The sequence below is a fragment of the Peromyscus californicus genome, unplaced genomic scaffold (assembly GCF_007827085.1).
Source record: "Peromyscus californicus insignis strain IS unplaced genomic scaffold, ASM782708v3 Scaffold_16__1_contigs__length_79575227, whole genome shotgun sequence".
Taxonomy (NCBI): Eukaryota; Metazoa; Chordata; class Mammalia; order Rodentia; family Cricetidae; genus Peromyscus; species Peromyscus californicus.
Window position 1 is genome coordinate 6,663,661 of NW_026294458.1, and position 18,898 is coordinate 6,682,558.

At 45.9% G+C, this 18,898-nt stretch overlaps 2 protein-coding genes across 56 annotated transcripts in view; one reads left to right on the forward strand and one right to left on the reverse strand.

Moving 5' to 3' along the window:
* Positions 1-18,898, forward strand: part of Dgkg (diacylglycerol kinase gamma) — a 226,611-nt gene that overhangs the window by 57,314 nt on the left and 150,399 nt on the right. For 8 of the 9 annotated variants that reach the window (XM_052740211.1, XM_052740206.1, XM_052740203.1 and 5 more), the window contains 3 exons: positions 5,663-5,828; positions 6,376-6,429; positions 16,101-16,271. In XM_052740211.1, the coding sequence (XP_052596171.1) occupies positions 5,663-5,828; positions 6,376-6,429; positions 16,101-16,271 (391 nt within the window). The remainder of the gene's footprint in view (positions 1-5,662; positions 5,829-6,375; positions 6,430-16,100; positions 16,272-18,898) is intronic. The other variant, XM_052740208.1, reaches the window with a different exon arrangement.
* Positions 6,634-18,898, reverse strand: part of LOC128111813 (uncharacterized) — a 111,473-nt gene continuing 99,208 nt past the window's right edge. For 35 of the 47 annotated variants that reach the window (XR_008218715.1, XR_008218753.1, XR_008218744.1 and 32 more), the window contains 2 exons: positions 15,257-15,357; positions 6,634-14,920 (listed from right to left, as the gene is read on the reverse strand). The gene's annotated coding sequence lies outside the window, so the exon portion shown is untranslated. The remainder of the gene's footprint in view (positions 14,921-15,256; positions 15,358-18,898) is intronic. The other 12 variants (XR_008218756.1, XR_008218737.1, XR_008218720.1 and 9 more) reach the window with 8 other exon arrangements.

Genomic DNA, 18,898 nt, shown 5'->3' on the forward strand with positions numbered 1-18,898 from the left:
AGTCTCTCCTGCTCACTGAACTTGTGGTGCTCAGAGGGAATGGCTGGGAGCACTGTACTAGCCTAGGGACCTGAGGTAGAAACAGTAACAGACAAGGTATCCAAAGATCCAGCTTCGGGGCTAGGACAAGTGACCAAATGTCCTGAGCATCAGTGGCATAAGAAGATCCAGATCCTCTGAGGGATTTTCTGATTTGAATGTTCTGTGTTGACTCTAGGCCATTTCCCAGAGGATGCTGGAGTTGAATCATGAATGAGTAGGCATTAATTTGGTCATCATTACTTTCTAAGATCTCACATCCTGTTCTCATCCTGTGGCATTCAGCACTGCTGATCATGTATTACAGTCATTTCAATACCTTTACCTGTATATACTGAACACTGAGTCTATGCCTGACTCAGAGAATGGGCCACTGGTGGCCAGCACTACAGCAGGCCATACCTTTGATGTACCAATTGGGAAGCCAATATCTACTCAAATGTCTATCAGGAAATATTTTGGTGAATGGTTCAGGAGACAAAAATGAAATGAGGCATTCTGATTATCATCCAAGAGCTCTGAATCTAGACTGAGAAAGTGTAGCAACTAGCTGTGTTAATCCAGAACAGCATCTGTGAGTTTCAGGAGGCAGGAACCAGAGTGCAAATTAAAGAAATCTGGGTGCAGGAAATCCCGATGGGTTTCAGGCAGATATGACACCTGGATTCAGCTTTAAAGCAGCATTAGAATTTTAGCAGTTAAAGAAAGAAGTGGGAGCTGGGTGGTGGTGGCACACGCCTTTAACCCCAGCACTCGGGAGGCAGAGCCAGGCGGATCTCTGTGAGTTCAAGGCCAGCCTGGTCTACAGAGTAAGATCTAGGACAGGCACCAAAACTACACAGAGAAACCCTGTCTCAAAAAAGAAAGAGAGAGAGAGAGAGAGAGAGAGAGAGAGAGAGAGAGAGAGAGAGAGAGAGAGAGAGAGAGAGAGAGAGAAGGAAAGAAGGAAAGAAAAGAAGAGAAAAGAAAAAGAAAAAGGAAAGAAAAGAAAGAAGTGGGTTGTGAGCTTGCTCAGGAAAGAACAAGGGGACTGTGGGGACAGGATGTGTAGTTTCACCTAACAGATAACAAGAGAAAATGGCAGATGGGCTGACTGAGAGTTTGAAGTGACTCCACATCTAGGCAGGCCAGAGTGGAATTACAGAGAAGATTCTGAATCCCAAAGGTCCCAGAAAGCGCATCAGTACCCATGATGACTAACTGGACTGTAGGAACATTATTTCTATATTAATACATATTTAAGCTTCTATCTATACCCCCTTGGGTTCCTCCGAGTTTCTGTATGCCTGTTATCTCATATAATACAGGAGATCAGTCATGCATCCGCGGCTCTCAATTCTCCCATGGGCAATTAGAAGCCATGGAAATTTTTTTAAGTAGGAAATCAATCTTCTCACAGTTGTGCTTTGGAAAAATCAGCCTGACATGGCTGGGTATTGCAGATGGGAGGAGCACCAGAGGGAAGTGGGAGCAGGGATGCCTTCAAGAGGCATTGCAGGGCCTGGAGGGGTGGTCAGCAGTTTAGAGGCTTGTTGCTCTTACAGAGGACCCAGGTTTTATCCCCAGTTTCCACATGGTGCTTCCCAGCCATCTGTAACTTATAGCTCCAGTTCTAGGAGATCTGATGCCTTCTTATAACCTCCATACATACCAGGCATGCATGTGATGCACATGTGTACATGCAGATAAAACACTCATGCACAAAATATAAAATAAATCTTTTTTAAAAAAACTAAGAAATAGAGGCATTGCAATGGTCTGGCTAAAAACATGTGAAACTGAAGTCAGAGTCTGGTGAAGGCACAAGGGGAAATGGACTTAGAAAGGGTCTAGGTGTGTCAGGTGCTGTAAAAGAACCAGTCCTGCAGAATGAAGTGACAAGAACCAGTTCCGGGTCACTGAGAGGTCAAAGCTGAGTTTGGAATATTGGCATTGGCGTTAGCAGAAATGGAAGTCAGGATTAGGACCTAACTAAGGAGGATGCCTGAGAAGCTTAGAGGTCTTCTGGGCCGGCACTAATCATTGTGGAAGGTAGCCCTGAAGTTGAAAGAGCATCACATGCCTGAGACCAGGGCGGGGATTTGGTTGGGTGGCCTGACCATGCCACTCCTGCATGTATCCCCAAAGGACTCCATATCTAACACCAAGGGACTTCCACGCCTCTGCTTCTTATTGTTACACTATTCATAACAGCCAGAGAATAGAACTAGCCTAGATATCCATCAACAAAAGAATGGATAATGAAAACATGGTGTATATGCACAATAGAATTTTACTTGGCTACAAAGAAAAATGACATTATGAAATCTATAGGAAAGTGGATGGATCTGGAAAATATTACATTATGTGAAGTGACCCAAACTCACAAAGACAAATATCACATGGTCTCTCTCATATTCAGATCCAAACTTTAGTGTCTCTGTGTGTGTGGAAATAAGGGATTATAGATTGGTTATAGACTATGAAACCAGATCAGAGACCATGAGGGGAGGACAAGAGGTATTGAGAAAGAGCGTAGAGGAAAGTGAAAGGAGTCACGTGACATGAGAGCAGAGAGGAGGGAGGGGTGGGAGTGCACAGAGGAAGGATGGGGGATGAGGGGAGAACAGGAGCAAAGAAAAACAATAAAAGCTAATTTCATTTGAAAAAAGCCAGGTATGGTGGCACACACCTTCAATCCCAGCACTCCAGAGGCAGAGGCAGGCAGATCTGAGTTCGAGGCCAGCCTGGTCTACTAAGCAAGTTCCAGGACAGTCAGGGCCACAGAGAAACCCTGTCTCAAAAAAAAAAAAGGAAGGAAGGAAGGAAAACAAAAGAAAGAAAAATGTCATAATGAGTGAAACCTAATTTTTACATGCTAATAACAAGTAAACAAATATAGAGAGATTTACTCAGACACAAGCAGCCCAGCCCGCTGCTCTTCTAGACACGAGACGCCTGCTTTTGGGGACTTCACACTGGTGGCTTGACACTTCTCAGCCGGATCTTCTCCAGTCACCTTTAGTTCTGTTGGTGGTGGTGGTTGGTTGTTTCCCACCACATCCTATTAGAATTTGTTTAGCTAGACCTTTTGTTGTGTTGTGTTGTGTTTTGTGACAAGGTCTCCCTACATAGCCCTGGCTGTCTTGGAACTCACTACATACACCAGGCTGGCTTCAAATCCAAGATCAGCTGTGTCTGCCTCCCAAGTGCTGGGGTTAAAGGGGTGCCCCTCCATGGCCTGCCGCTAAACTTTCTTTTTCATACCTTCTTTTTCAGCAACATTTCATTCTGATCGTTTCCATTTGGTGCCAGCTTAAAACTGTAGTTTAAAGCAGCACTTGTCAGTTAAAATAGTATGAAAGGATAATGCAAAGGAGCTTTTGAAATAAAAGAATGAACAGAAACATCATTAGCAAAGACTCAGTTGAACCAAAATAGGGAATGAGGAGCATCAAAATAAAACCTCAGTGTGCAAAGTAGCTTCAAGAAGGGTCAAATTCCTCAGAGAGCTGAGCTGAGAACCTGAACGAAGAGACAACTGCACTTGAGACCTCCAGGGAAGCAGGTTCCCAGGCAAGAGGCAGGAACTCAAATAACGTGGAGTTCAAGGAGAAAGGAAGGCCAGTGGGGTCTCTAGAGAAATTAAGGGGAAGGGAAGGATTCCCTTGGCATGTGCTTGCAGGTAGAAGACAAGCAAGATGCCATCACAGGCACTGAGGGCAGAAGCAAGGGTGGCAGTAGATGGGTGACATCGGAAAGGGGATGAAATGACTCTGTCATTGTGTGCTGGAAAAGAGCAGAAGGGACAGTCTGAGGTAATGATACTGTAGAGACAGAGAGAGACAGCAGAGAAGCAGAGACTTGGGACAGAAAAGGGGCACAGAGCGCAGGAGGGATGTCACTGTAAATGTCAATCAGCCGTGTGCTGGGTCCTTTTCATCTGGAAATTAAATAAATAAATGAGTATAAACGGTCTGTGTCCAGTTGCATCAGGCTTCTTCCACGCTGCAAAAGAGATCCCTAGGACAAGCCCAGGACTTAGCGGAGATTGGTTCTGAGTTCCCAATGGAGCTCACACCTGACTCTACACATTCAAGTCGGCTCCTGACTCTGGGAAGGCTTGCCAAACCCCCAGAACATGAAAGGGGTTAAATGCTATCAGCATTTTCCAGAGAGCACCGAGTAGGTTTCCCGAAAAGGATTCTATTCTCCTGGTTGTTACTATTCACGGAGGTCAGCACAGCAGCTCTTGGGGCGGCGCTTCTTCACATGGTTGCCAGGAGCGTCTGTGATTTGATGAGGCTCCAACACCATGAAAGCACACGCCAGAGATGACTCACCGCGAACTGTTGTTGTTATTGTTAGTGGACGTTTGCTGAGGGCGGCAGCTCTTTCTGGCAATGGATGCTCAAAGCCTGGGACCAGATGCCAGGTGGTATCGAGAAAAACACAACAGGGACAGGGTCTAGTTTTTGGCATACCCCTTGGTTCTCCCTTCTGTCCTTAGCTTCCTGCTTTCCTTGATGCCTAAAGCCTTCACAATGGCATGTTTTGAGATATGGCTGAGCCAAACACACACAATTTCCGTTCATCTTAGGAGCTGGCTAGAGAAGATGAACATTATGAAAGCATTGTGGGAGGGAGCCTGTTCCTTCTTCCCCAATCTCTCCTACTTTCTGAGATCTGGACTCAAGAATCAGAGAAATCATGATAATCACAAAAGAACCTTTCTTTCCATACTATTTTCTTCTGCATCCTTCTTCATTATCACCAGAATTTCAGAGCAGTGACTGAGTCCAGCTCCGTAGATCCATGACCTTCACATGAGCCTGGACAAAGGCAGATCTCTAGAGCTCACCATGAATCCCACTTTTTGTACATGCTGCCTTGAATCCTTTGATAATTTCATACTTACACATAATGTGTTTCAATCGTATTCACCACCTACTCCTCTCACACCGTTCCAACATAAGTGACCTCTTCTGGTTGACAGACCCAGAGTCTGGCTTTGCTGCCCACATACGCATGTGTGTAGGCCCGTCCACTGAAGCCTGGTAGACCTACCAGGGACCACACCCTTGATGAAACCTGACTCTTTCCCACAAGTCAACAACTGCCCATAGCTCCTCAGCTAGCAGTGAGGAGGCATAAGCCCATCTCCTTTCCATGGTGTAATGTTAACTGGCTTGAGCCTATGCAGACCTTGTGCAGGCAACCACAACGGCTGAGTAAATGAGCGTAGCCATCCTGTAATGTAGGGAAAGCATTGTTTCACTTGGGTCCATCCGGGTCCATCCCAACATCTGTCACTCACAATCTATCTACCCCTTCTTTCACAGAAGTCTCTGAGCCTTGGAGAGTATATCAATCACCCCTACTTTTAGTCCAAATTTAGGCGAAACTATACCTTACTACAAAAGCCTACTCTGTGCCTGATGGTCAGCCACTGTGTTTTCTGTCTGTGTCCCATCCCCTTTCCCCCTGATTCTCTGTCTCCTCCTGGCCTTTTCATTCCTGCCACCACCAAACCCTTCACCTCCGTCACTTCTGCTTCACCTGTCTCTCCTGCCATCGCCTGCCCCCTTTCCTTCTCCATCCTGTCCCTTCCCTCTATTGACTTCTCTCTTCTTGCCCTTCTCAGCCCATTAGCTATGACGTCTTCAAGCTGTTCATGAGGGCATACCTGGAGGTGGACCTTCCCCAGCCACTGAGCACACACCTCTTCCTGGCCTTCAGCCAGAAGCCCAGACAGGAGACACCTGACCACCCAAAGGAGGGGGCCAGCAGTAGTGAACCCAATATCTCAGGTACAAGGACCAGCTTTTCCCAAGATGGGAGGATGCCGATCAGCTGTAACCCCTGGCCACAGGCACAGGCAGCACACTAGAGGGGAACCTGAGCACAGTAACTTCTGTAAGGAGGAAGTGGGAGGGAGACCGAGAGCCAGGGACTCCTCTCTTTCTAGACCCTCACAGGAACATGTATCTGGTGAGTCCTTCAGCAAGAGGAATAAAAAGGGGGTGAGTCTGTCACTCAGGGTCAGAGGATAGGATGGGGCAAGAGGGGACACAAACTAACACGTGGTAGAAAAATAAGAGCCTTCCAAGAGGGCTTTAGTCCATGATTAGAGACATTCAGCACACATCCCAGCTAGAACTAACCAGGGACTGTCAGAGGAAAGGAAGTCATGGCCACTGTCTTACTGGAGTTTCAGAGAGCAGGAGCCAAGCTGATAATAATTGTAGAACACAAACATAACCTACATGAACCAGAGCCCACAGGAAGTTCGCTGCATGCCCCTCGAAGGGTCCGGAGGGCGTGGACTGGCCTTTACATCTTCTTTTTGTTCCCTAGATTATAATGCGGATAATGCTGCCAAAGCAGATGAGGCCTGCGCTCCAGACACTGGTAAGACACTGGACATGAGATTTGGGGGATGTCTTAGTAGGGTTTCTCTTGCTGCGAAGAGACACCATGACCATGACAACTCTTATAAAGGAAAACATTTCATTGGGCTGGCTTACAGTTCAGAGGTTCAGCCCATTATCATCATGGTGAGAAGTGTAGACGAATTTCTAAACAGTCTTATTAAATAAGAAACACAGAGCCAAATACAGAGGTGCAAGCCATAGAGATCAGAGCGATAGCCACCAACAAACCTTAGCTTACCACCTCGCTGTAGCTTCCCAAGAGAGAGCTTCTTCCTGTCTAACCTGCGCCTTTATTGTCTTCCTGTTCTGCCTTCTCATTGGCTCTAATCCCAGCCACATCACTTCCTCATCACTGCCTGTCTATACAGACCTCTAGTCTCTATGGTTGGTACTGGGATTAAAGGCTCATGTCACCATGCTTGACTGTGCCCTTGAACACCCAGAGACTCTGACTGCCATGTGATCAGATTAAGGGCGTGTGCTACCACTGCCTGACTTCTGTTTATGGCTTGCTATGACCTCTGATCTCTGGGCAAACTTTATTTATTAACATACAAATAAAATATCACATTTCAGCACAAATAAAATATCACCACAGAGAAGCATGGCAGCATGCAAGCAGACATGATACTGAAGAAGGAGCTGAGAGTTCTATATCTTGATCCACAGGCAGCAGAAGGAGACTGTGTCCCACACTGAGCATAGCTTGAGCATATGAAACCTCAAAGCCTGCCCCTACAATGGCACACTTCCTCCAACAAGGCCACACCTCCTAATAGTGCCACTCCCTGTGAGTCTATGGGGGCCAGTCCTAGCCAAACCACCACAGGGGTGGAGAAGGAACTAGTTGGCCAGCTGGGTTATTTATCCATATAACTGATGGATTCTAAGGCTCATTAAAGGTTCTTACCTCCCTTGTCTAGAACAGAGGAGGTCAAGGCTTGGGACAGGTTACCAGATATTTACTTCTGATAAGTTTTGTGCAAGGGATGAGGAGGAGCCTTCACAGGAGGTGTGGGAGTAGATGGGAGTCGGTGTGCCAAGATCTGGCTCTCAGGCCGAAGCGTACCTGATTCCACATTCTACCAATAGACAACTGGAGTGAGTAGAGCAAGTGTGTAAGCGTATGTCCTGATGGGCCAACAAACAACGCTCATGAGGGGCTGGAGAGATGACCCAGCAGTTAAGAGCACTAGCTGCTCTTGCAAAGGACTCGGGTTGGAATCCCAGCACCCGAGTAGTAGTTCACGATAGTCTGTGACTGCCTGATGCCCTCTTCTTGCCTCCGTAGGCACCAGGCATGCAAACGGTACACAGATATATGTGCAGAAAAAAACATCCACACACATAAAATTGAATTAAATTTTAATTTTAAAACAGAAATATCCGTGTCATTTTTGAACAAGTTGCAGAGTTTCTAGTAATTGCCAAAAGAAGCCAGCAAAAAATCCGTTTTAAAGATCTGTTTTCTAGGTACCTGCTTATTTCATTTCCTTCTGACCTTCGAATTTACACTGCTTCACACAATGGAGCCAAGGAGACCGTTGTGGGGCTGGGGATTCAATCCAGACTTGTGCAACCTCGAATCTCTGCTCTCTTTCTGCCCAGAGTGAGGAAGCCAAGGAGCCAGGCGGTCTGCTCCTTTCAAAGGTGCCATTTTAGTTAGTCCCTGGTGGAGCTGCTGCAGCACCTGTGGTCCATTGACCCACCTCTGGTGCAGCCGATCTGGATTCTTTCCTGACACGTTTATAAGTGAGAAGCCATTTCTGTGTGCTCTTGACAAACCCAGGTACTGGAGGGGGCAACACTCTCCATCCTTGACATTGGTTTTCATGTCCAATGAACATGTCCTTGTCCCTCCCCATCTGAACTGAAGGCAATAGAACATGTTGGTTAAGAATGTGGACCTCATTCCCAGCTGACAGTACCTAGAAGATAGCTGTGGGCCTGTTTGAGCAATGTCTGTGTTTTGCTGTCCCCTCTGTAAAGCGAGATGATAATGAGTATTGTTATGTGGGTTGAATGGGTTAGCAACTATCCAAAGGCTTAGAATAGTGCCTGGCCCATAGTAAATGTTCAATAATATCAGCAGTTAGTGTTGTACCACACTCTAGATGAACATTCTCCCCTTAGCTCATTACAGTCAGCCAGACTATTCCTTGAGTCTCAGTCTCCTGGCAGGCTTGACGGGTCTCCTTGGCGTCCTGTTCTGACAGGAAGTCACTTGTGGACTATGCACTTTGCTCTTAGGTTTCAAACACAAAGACTCAGAGAGGCATTCCCTCCAAGGATCTATGCACAGGATCCTATTGTTGAAACCATTTACACACACACAAAGGTGAACTCCAGCTCTTGGGATGAGCACTGAGGGTAAAGAATGCAGTCCCATCCTATTTTTAACATGTGTCAGGTGAAGTAGGTGAGAGGAACCACAGCTACAAGAGAACAGAAACAATTTCAGGAGAGACCTGGCATGAGAGCCTCTTCAACTGGACACTAGCTGTAATCCTGAGCTTTTTCTTTTTCTTTCCCAAGAGGGACACTAGAAGCATTATGGGGCTTGCAGTGTTTGGCAGGATTGGTAAGTTAGTTAGTTGGGGTTTGTCGTTGTTTTTAAATTCACTATGGAGCTGGATGCCATGGTGTATATGTGTGTGTGTGTGTGTGTGTGTGTGTGTGTGTGTGTGTGTGTGTGTGTGTAATAAAATAGATGCTGGAAGTCCAACTTCCCAGGAAGCAGAGGTGAGAAGATCACTTGAGTCCATGAGTTCAAGGCCAGACTAAGCCACATGGAGATTTCACCTAAAAAGAAAAGCAAGGGACCACCGAGATGGCTCAGCTGTTAAGAGCACTTGCTGCTCTTCTAGAGGACCTGAGTTCACTTCCACCACCCATATCTGGTGGCTGTAACCTGGCTCCAGGGGATCAGAGGCCAGATCGGACACACATACTCATGAGCGCATATCCACATACAGACACACACACACTATACATAACTGAAAATAATAAAAGTAAATCTCTTTTAAGAGGTAGGAGAGAGTGAGAGGAATAGGAAAGAGGGAGAGGGAGAGGGTGAGAGACCAGAGAGAGGGAGAAGAGAAAATTAACACTACATGGAACTCAGAACATGCTTTGGAAAGAGAAGGCTATCGAGGCAGCTTGTGGAGCTCCAGAAAGCAAGGATGAAGGGAACCCGGGCCTTCCCGATGCCTTTGGTGATAGCTGGAGGAGAAGACTTTTCAAGGTCGTTGGCTCACTCTCTCCTGCCAGCACCTCTTCAACTAACTCCACTAGTCCAGGGCCTCTGGTGAAATTAGTCCTACATCTCATATGGAGTAGCAGATCAAATTCTGACAGAAAACCTTCTCCCACAGGGAGGAAAGGGCAAGTTTTTAAACTTCCAGCCCCAAATTCTCACCCAGGCACTTGGAACTTCCAGAGAAACCTTCGATTGCATTTCATGTCTTAAGGCCCAAAATGACGTGAACAGCGTTTGTGTTGGTGGCTGAGGAGAAAGCATCGAAGAAATCACAGAGGGGAGGTCGTGAGACATTTGAGGACAGGTGGATATGGCCCTGCTCACTCACAGTGGCTCTATCATTCTGAGCCTCCAAGAGAAACTTCCACAGACTTCCTCCTGGAGAAGTGATTTGTCATACACCGTTTTGTCTGCTTATGGTGAAGAAAAACACCAAGCCGTGTGGGTTAAATCATGAAAAGGCAATTATCTGAGTTGGGGCCCGGGGAGATATTTCATTTTTTTCATATTTTTTTAAACTGGGGATTTAAGAAATAATCCATTTTCTGATAGGTTTCCTTCAATAGATGGATTAATGCCCCTGTTTACAAAAAGAAAAAAGAATTAGGACTAGAAAAAGGCTTCACAGGGAGCCCCTTCCTACATGAGGCAAGTCCTGTACTCATTTGTGATCTGGCCATCTCTGGAAAAATGTCAGCCTTTTCCTGTAGACACCGGAAGATGCTAGATTCTGACTGACATGGCCTCCACCAATCATACCTTCCTATGCTCAGATGTAGCACAGCCCACCTCAAGGCATTCCTTCCCAGAGCAGGGCAGAAGAAAGGGTCTTTCACAGAGTGCACGTACTGACCCAAAGCCCTCCAGAGTCACTGACATGTCAGCTCACAATAGGAAAAGGAAGAATTTGGGTCCTTGGGGTTTTACTTCGTTTCTTAACCTGTTGAGATTTTTCAGCCACCCACAGTATTGAATATCTGAAGGAAATACCCTGCTTTTTCAGTCTTTCCAGTTATAAAAGTATACTCACACTGTAGACAATTTGAAGAGTAACCCCTAAGCCCCCCAAAGAAACAACAAACAATAAAGATAATGAAGATTGGTGGTTGTCTGAGTCCAGGACAAAGAGACGAACAGCCAAGCCCAGAGGAACTGCAGGGTGACGAGATTCCTCTGCACAACATTACAATGATGGACGTGTGTCCAAATCCTTGTTCACACCCACGGGACACACAGTCCCCATGTGACCACTGCTGTGGGCTGCAGGCTGTGTGTGACAGTGACGCGCCAATGTAGGGCCACCAGTTATGACAAATACAGAACTCTCTGTGGCATGTTGATTGTGAAGGTAGCTACGTACCTGGGGGACCACAGCATGTGTGAATGAAATCTCTGTACCTTTACTAGTTTTGCTATAACCCTGAACTGCTCTTTAACAAATTTTATCTTTAAAAGAGAAAATTGAACCCAATCATACTTACAGTTAAATGTGTATGATCTTGTAGTTTTTTTTCAATAGGTTTCTTACATAATTGGGATCAAACCATATTTAATTTTGGAGTTAGATTTGTTTTTCACTTAACATTATCATTACAAACATCCCTGTCATTTAAGACTTGGGGTGAACCTCAGTTTTAATGTAATGACCTCTTTTAATGGGTTTAAACAGAAATAGGTTGAGCCTGGCGAATAAGCCCACCTGAGCAAGTCACACTCCATTTAGTGCAAACCCAGAGCTAGAGTCCCCAAACTCTCCACTCTGCCACACTGCCCCGCTGGAAGTCAACAAGTACTGCAGAGACTATGTGCAAAGGCAGAATGGGCAGGCACACCCCACCTTCAGGGAAGGGGCTTACAGCCGGGCACTGGATGAGAGCTGATGTGGTACAGAAGAGGCCATTTGTCTTCAGTCACCGGGAGATGTATTTTGATGACTGGAGGTTTGGGTATTTCATATGTAAGAGCATGAGAAGGAAGGACAGTAATGCAGGAGTAAACTAAACCTGGTTATGAACTAGAACTCATGATCCACCCAGAACTCGAGTGACTGGACCATCTTCAGGAAAAAGTAATATTCTTACACAGCTCAGTTGAACTGTAGTTGGCAGAAAATAAACTATACACGTTTGTATTATAAAATTGAAAACTTTTGAGGTATGCGTGCATCTGTAGAAGCCAGCAGCACACCAAGAGAATGAGCACATCCTCCATCTATGAAAGATTTCTTGGTGGGTCTTTTCTCCAGCCCTGCCCACTCCAAGCACTCTGTGATCTGCCTTCAAGCACTCTGTGATCTGCCTTCTGTTACCAGGAAGGTCGCTGCACCATCTGGACTCTCTGTGAACAGCATCATGCAATATTTCCTTTCTTAGCTCTTACTTCTTTTGTTAGGAGGCATAATCATTTTGATATTTAACCATTTGTGTATATTAATTGTCAACATATTTTGGTTGTTAATTAGTATACTAACAGGGTTTCCGTAATTATTCCATTTCTTGAGACAGGGATTTTTGTACAGCTTCCATTTGGGTTTTATTACAAAAAAAGAAAACTTGTTGTAAGTATTCTTTTATAAGCCTTTGTCGGGAGAACTTTCACTCCCCTTGGGCAAACACCTTGGAATGGGATACCAGATATAATGTAGCAGGCACATAGCAGATATAATGTAACTGGTGGCGCTGTGCACATTTCCGTTTCTAGGAAATTGCCAAGCTCTTTTCCAGGACCATTGGGCCCTTTACCCGCCTGGCTGCCCAAAGGCCCCTGCTGCTCGGTCCTTGTCGGCCTCTGCATTTCTCATTCCTCTAATACACGGAGGGTGGCCTCTCACTGCCTGGGTTTGCGTTTGCCCGGTGACGTCCCGCCGTGTGCTCAGTAGACCAATGGTCGTCTGTGAATCATCCTTTACAGAAACGTTCAAATCTTTTCTATTACCCACTGATCCTCTCCCATGCCCCTAACAGGGTCTTTGGAAGACAAAAATTTCTTAATTTTTAAAAGAAGTATTGGCTCTGTGAGTTTAAAGCCAGCCTGATCTAAAATGAGAGTTCTAGGACAACCAAGGCTACACGGAGAAACCCTGTCTCGAAAAACCAAACAAAACAAAACAAAAAAAAAAAGAATTATTTATTTTACTTTATGTGAATTGTGTGTGTATGGATGTTTTGCCTGCATGTATGTGTGTGCACCACGTTCATGCCTGGTGCCTATGGAGGTCAGAAGAGGGCATCAGATCTACAACTGGAGTAGTGGTGGTTGTGAGTCACCATTTGTGGGTGCTGGGAATTGAACCTGAGTCCTCTGCAGGAGCAAGAAATGCTCTTAACCCTATCTCCAAAGTTTCTTAATTTTCATGAAATACAATTCAATGTGGTTTTTTAGTTTATGACTGATCTTTGCTATTTCATCTTAGAAATCTGCTGAACTCATGATCAGAAAACACTGGTATCTTAATGCCCTGGGTCTAATCCTTTGACACAGTGTCCCTTCATTTAAGTCTCTGCTAACTTCTACTTAGAATATTAAGTTAACACTGTGCAGCGTCTGCATCCCTGTCCGTGAAGCCTGCTGACACGCACCCTCTTATGATGTCTTTGGTTTGGGCCTTGCAGCAAGGCCGCTCTTTTTAAACGGGTTAGGCAGGATTCTTATCCCTTAAGTTTTCTGGGAGAATTTGTATAGAACCCTTATCAGCTCTTCTTTAATGCTGAGTACAGGCTGTTTTTGCATTTCAGCAAATATCCTTATGCTGTTTTAGGGTAAAATGAGATTACCTGGAAATAGTCACAAGTGTTCACATACCATTGAACATCCAGAGCTGATGCTGCCTCACTGCTGAGGCAGAGTTCTTTTGGGTCCTCTATTGGGAACATGTGGATTCTCATAACATGTGGATGCTTATTCTCATCAATGGGACTTTTCTTTCCATCCCAGAGTTTGTCCCTCTGGTCCTGCTTCTTCCCCTACCCCCATCCCAACCATGACCACCCCCATTGCCCAGCCTCAGGCAGTTTCCTCCCCAGGGAGGGACAATCCCCACTCAGCTGTAGAACTGAAGGTGACTCCACCCGCAATAAAGGAGCCTTGTAGGTGTCTCTGTGTTTCTGTCTGTGTGGCTCCTCAACCTCCACTCCAGGCTCCCACCTTGTCCTCAACTCACGGAGAATGCCAGGATCTGCCAGAGTGCCCCTCCCTCTTCTGGTACAACTTGGAAACTCCTTCCAAATGCTAAGATGCTAGGGGGCATCTCACCTCTCTCTTGGCTCCCATTTTCTCCAGGCCCTATTTGAAATATAACGTCCTCTGAACATTTGCTCCATATCTTCTGACCAGGTACTAGTTGAGTCGGGTGGGACAATACGTCTGGTCCTGTGTTGCTCTGAGTTAAAGACAAAGTGGAAGTCATGGCGGGTGTTTTAATGGATGAGTAACCTGAGCACACAGCAATGGCTTGTGGCCTTAGGGACTCTGTAGTACAAAGGACCATGTTCTCATTTGTTTACCACATTGTTGTGATGAATTTCCATGGCATTTCTTCCAGGGATGATTTTAATAGTTTGGTTGCATAAGTAATTTCATCTCAATGCCCCCAACTCACTACTTCTGTTGTTACCTCCTTCACACTATTTTTATCTCTACTGCTCACCTCTGAGGCTTTCTGCCCTTAATAGAGGCCATACTTTCTTTCAGCTCCAGTGTCTTGTCCTATAGAAAATTACCTTTAAACCTCTGGCCCTGTGAGACTTCTGAGTGAAGCTTCCTCTCTTCGATCTTTCTGTCTTCCTTTCTGTGTTTTGTAGGCTCCATCGGGGTCTCTTCACGGGCCCTCTGTAACACACAGGGACCTCTCATCTCGCTGCCGTCAGTCTGAATGACAGCTCACTCCTTTGTAACTGGCAGCCCACGAGGCAGGACTGGGCGGGCCTTCTCTCTCAGCTCCGCTGTCCTGGCGCTTTCTCCTATTATGTGGCTCTTTGGTTCTCGAATAGTATGAGGTAATCCTGCCTTCCCCAGCAGGCATTGCGATCTCAATTGAGGCTGCCTCCGCCTCTGTCCATGTCGGCAGCACACACTGCTTATTGGCATCATGGTGCCTCCATTGGCTTGCCCACCGGCAGTGTTCTGTGTAGCCCATGGGTCAGTCGTGTCCGTGTGGTGTACATCGTACTGGTTATGAAAAGAGTCCTCATGGGTATGAAAGCAGCCAAAGCTGAGGAGAGAAAGAACAAAGTACCTCAGAAAATAGAATTCACATAGTGAACTAAAACTCCCAATGTCCTTATTGACAATAAATTTTGTATTTCTGAACTAGGAGACAGTGTGTGTGGTTGCGGGGGAGGGGGGGTGCTTTTTCCTCATGGAGCATACAGCAAGTCACTTTGTGCATTTTCTTACCAAATAGTTAAAGTTTCCCAGTTTCTGAAATGGGATGATTGTCAGTAGGGTTTTTCTTTTGGATAGCAATCTCTTCGTTTGTCATTAAGTATATTTGCAGATGAAAATTATGAGCTACCACATCCTTGCATGGCTCTAGGGACTGACCTACCTGGGACAGTGAGGGCAAGAAGGAATGACAGCCACAGGGATGCAGAAAAGCTGGGATTCGGCGGTCCAGGCTCTGACGGAGAAGCTGCAGCACCCTGGAAGCTTAGCAAAGTGTTTATTAGATGCAGTTGAACAAAGAGGCGGGGTCATTGCCCACCAGCTGATCAAGGGGGTGGGTTCATTACACCAGCTGAACAAGGAGACAGGTTTCACTAACTCAGTGGACATACTCACTGTAGGGGGCAATCTTCAAGAGGTAAATACAGTGGGGGGACCACAGTGAACGTTTTCTGCACACACTATCAACATCCATATGTGAACCAGAGGAAGGCTTTGCCATCTCGCTGAGCCTCATCTGGGGAAGGCTTTGCACTCCCATGAGTCTGAGGCATTGGTCCTTGACTGGTTCAAGTCAGTCAACAGCATATATCCACGGAGGGCATCACATTCACTCAAGCCTTCCTCAGCTCCCCACTAAGAAAGGGCATAAATGTGGTGAAACCCCATCTACAATTACTTCTGCAAATTAAGTATTTAGAGCGGTATGTTAAGTGATAATTTATCTGGTTATCACCAGGATTCACTGTTTTCTTTCCTGAAAATTCAGAGAATGGATAAACTTTCTGCAAGGAAATAGACTCCTAAATGGATCAAAATTGAAGTCATTCTTAGAAAATAACTACAGCCTGGATGTCTATGGCCACACTACATAATATGCAGTAATTACATTTTTAAGACACCTGTAGAGTATTCTCACCTCAACCGTGAAGAGGATGGGACCGTAAGGAGGGTTAATGTTTACTAACGTGGAGGTCCTTGGATGCCCCCCCCCATCTGTCTTTCAGAATCAAAAATGGCTGAGACACAAGCAATGCCTAAAGCCCTAGAGGCTCTAACCCTGTGGGAAGATCCTGATGCTCTGTCTTCAAGCTCAGATGCTCCCGTGGTGTACCTGAAGGACGTCGTGTGTTATTTGTCCCTGCTGGAGACGGGGAGACCTCAGGATAAGCTAGAATGTAAGTGCTCACCTGCCTAGGGCCTCAGCTTCTTCCCTGAGAAAGACCATGGTTCCTGCGTCATTCCTTATACACTGGAGATGCATCTGGGCACTGGGAGGTTTCTCTGTCTCTTCACTAGCAGTGACAGTGTATCCTAGGATCTACCCAGGTCACAGCACCCGTATGGAAGTTGGGAATGGCATCTGAGACCTTGGCCATTGGGAAGAGAGAGGTCTACCAAGGTCTCAGGATTGTTCTGTCTGCCAGGGATCCTGGGTTTCTCTAAGCAGAAAGCCGTTGACTCATCCTGATCATTTTTTTTCTTAAGAAAAGATACTCAACACCTGATCTTCCCCTATGTGAGGCTGGAACTCCATAACTATAGGACATCCTTCCTCCCTTCCCTGCCTCCCTATTCTTTCCCATTTTATTTTATTTTATGTCATTTATTTTAAGGTTTCTCTCTGTAGCCCTGACCATACTGGAACTCACTATGTAGGCCAGGAAGCCCTGAATCCCCAGAGATTGGCCTGCCTCTGCCTCCCAGGAGCTGGGATTAAAGGCCTATGCCTTCATACCAGGAAATCACTCCGTTCTTTCTTCCTCCCTTTCCTCTTTCCCCTTCCTTCCTTTCTTTCCCTTGAGTTCTAATAAGTCTCAATCTTGGTAGAATGTGTTTCCGTTTCTCCGCTCACCCCTCATACTCGAGCTCTTTGCTCACCAGAAGAGTTAGGTTAGGTTTTGCAGCACTTCAAAGTCCGTTTCAAAAACACCTTCAGATGCTGGGGATGGTGGCACACGCCTGTGGTGGATCTCTGAAGTCAAGGAAAGCCTGCTCTACACAGTGAGTTCAAGGCCAGCTGTAGCTAGAGGTTTTCTCTCCAGATCCCGCCAATTCCCGGCAGTCCCAGAGCCCACTTATAAAATAAACACACTGACTCTTATATTATTTAAACTGCTCGGCCATTAGCTCAGGCCTACCCATTGTCTAGCTCTTACTCTTATACTCAGCCCATTTTTGTTAATCCATGTGTCACCTGCCATGTGTTCCTGTTGCCTTTACATGATGCTCTCTGGATGGCAGGCTGGCATCTCCTCCTCTCTGTCTCCCTGTTCTCTCAATTCTCCTCTCTGCTAGTCCCGCCTATACTTCCTGCCTGGCTACTGGCCAATCAGTGTTTTATTTATCAATCAATCATCCACAGCAGCCAGCCAAGGCTGCGTAGTGAGACCCTGTCTCAAATATATACATATAAGCACAATAAGAGCTAGGCAGCAGAGTGTGTAGTCTTGAAGAACTATCCCAGGATAACTTTCCTGGCCTCTGGAGCCTCTGGCAAGCTTTTCACAGCTCTTACAGAGCTCATCTTATATCTGCCTCTCTTGGGAATTCAAGAAGCAGCAAAGAAATAACTTATGTAGCAAAAGTCAAAATTCAGTTAGTAAGACTAGTCAACAAAAGTTAAACTTTACCAAGAGAAGTATGCCAAAGGTTAGCTCCGCCAAACCCAAACTGGCAGCTTGATCATTTGCTGAGCTTAAACTCTCCCACAGGCTGGAGGTGTTCAGGATGCAGGTCTTAAGTGCTAATTTTGGTGCAAATGTAGCAGATTTCTTTTCTGCTCTGGCTAAAGTTAAAAGTGAAATATCAAATTATTTCCAACAGTTAGGAGGGCTTTGAGTCTTAGGCATTGTGTTTATTGATAGTTACCAAGGAGGATGTGTCAGATCCTTCATGTCAGTGGTGCTCAGACTGACTTTTTCAAATAGAAAGGGGAAAAAACTTGTTGTTTTTTTAAAATATACATGTAGCTGGAGTTTTCTCTCCAGGTCCCGCCAACTAACTCAGTCGGTAGAGCATGAGACTCTTAATCTCAGGGTCATGGGTTCATGCCCCACATTGGGCACCACTTACAGATGTTTTTTCTTCTCTCATACATTACATCTCAACCATGATTTCCTCTCCCTCCACTATTCCCAGTTGTCTCCCCTTTCCCTCTCCCCCAGATTGACTCTTCCTCAGTTTCGCTTCAAAAAAGAGCAGGCCTCTCAAGGATATCAACCAAACATGGCATAACAAGTTACAATAACACTAAGCACAAACCCTCATATCCATATCAAGGCTGGACGAGGCAACCCAGTAGGAGAAAAAGGGTCCCAAGAGCAGTCAAAAGAGTCAGGGATCTCCCCCACTCCCACTGTTGGGGTCCCACAAGAACACCAAGCTAAACATCCATAACATAGATGCAGAGAACCTATCTCAGGCCCATCCTGGCTCCGTGACTGTTGCTTCAGTTTCTCTGAGCCCCTATAAGCCCTGCTTAGTTGATTCTGTGGATGGTGTTCTCCTGGTGTCCTCGACCCCTCTGGCTCCTACAGTCCTTCCTCCCTCCCTTCCTCTGTGGGTTTCCCCCGACTCCTGCTAGTGTTTGGCTGTGGGTCTCTGTATTGGTTTCCATTGGTTGCTGTTTGACACCTCTCTGATGACAATTGGGCTAGGCACCGATCTATGAGTATAGCAGAACATCATTAGGAATCATTTCGTTGAATTTTTCCCCAGTCATCTTTGGTTCTATCCTGAGTCTCTGAGTTATCCAGCCTTTAGATCCTGGCCATCCAGACAGTGTCAAGAATTAGCTCTCTCT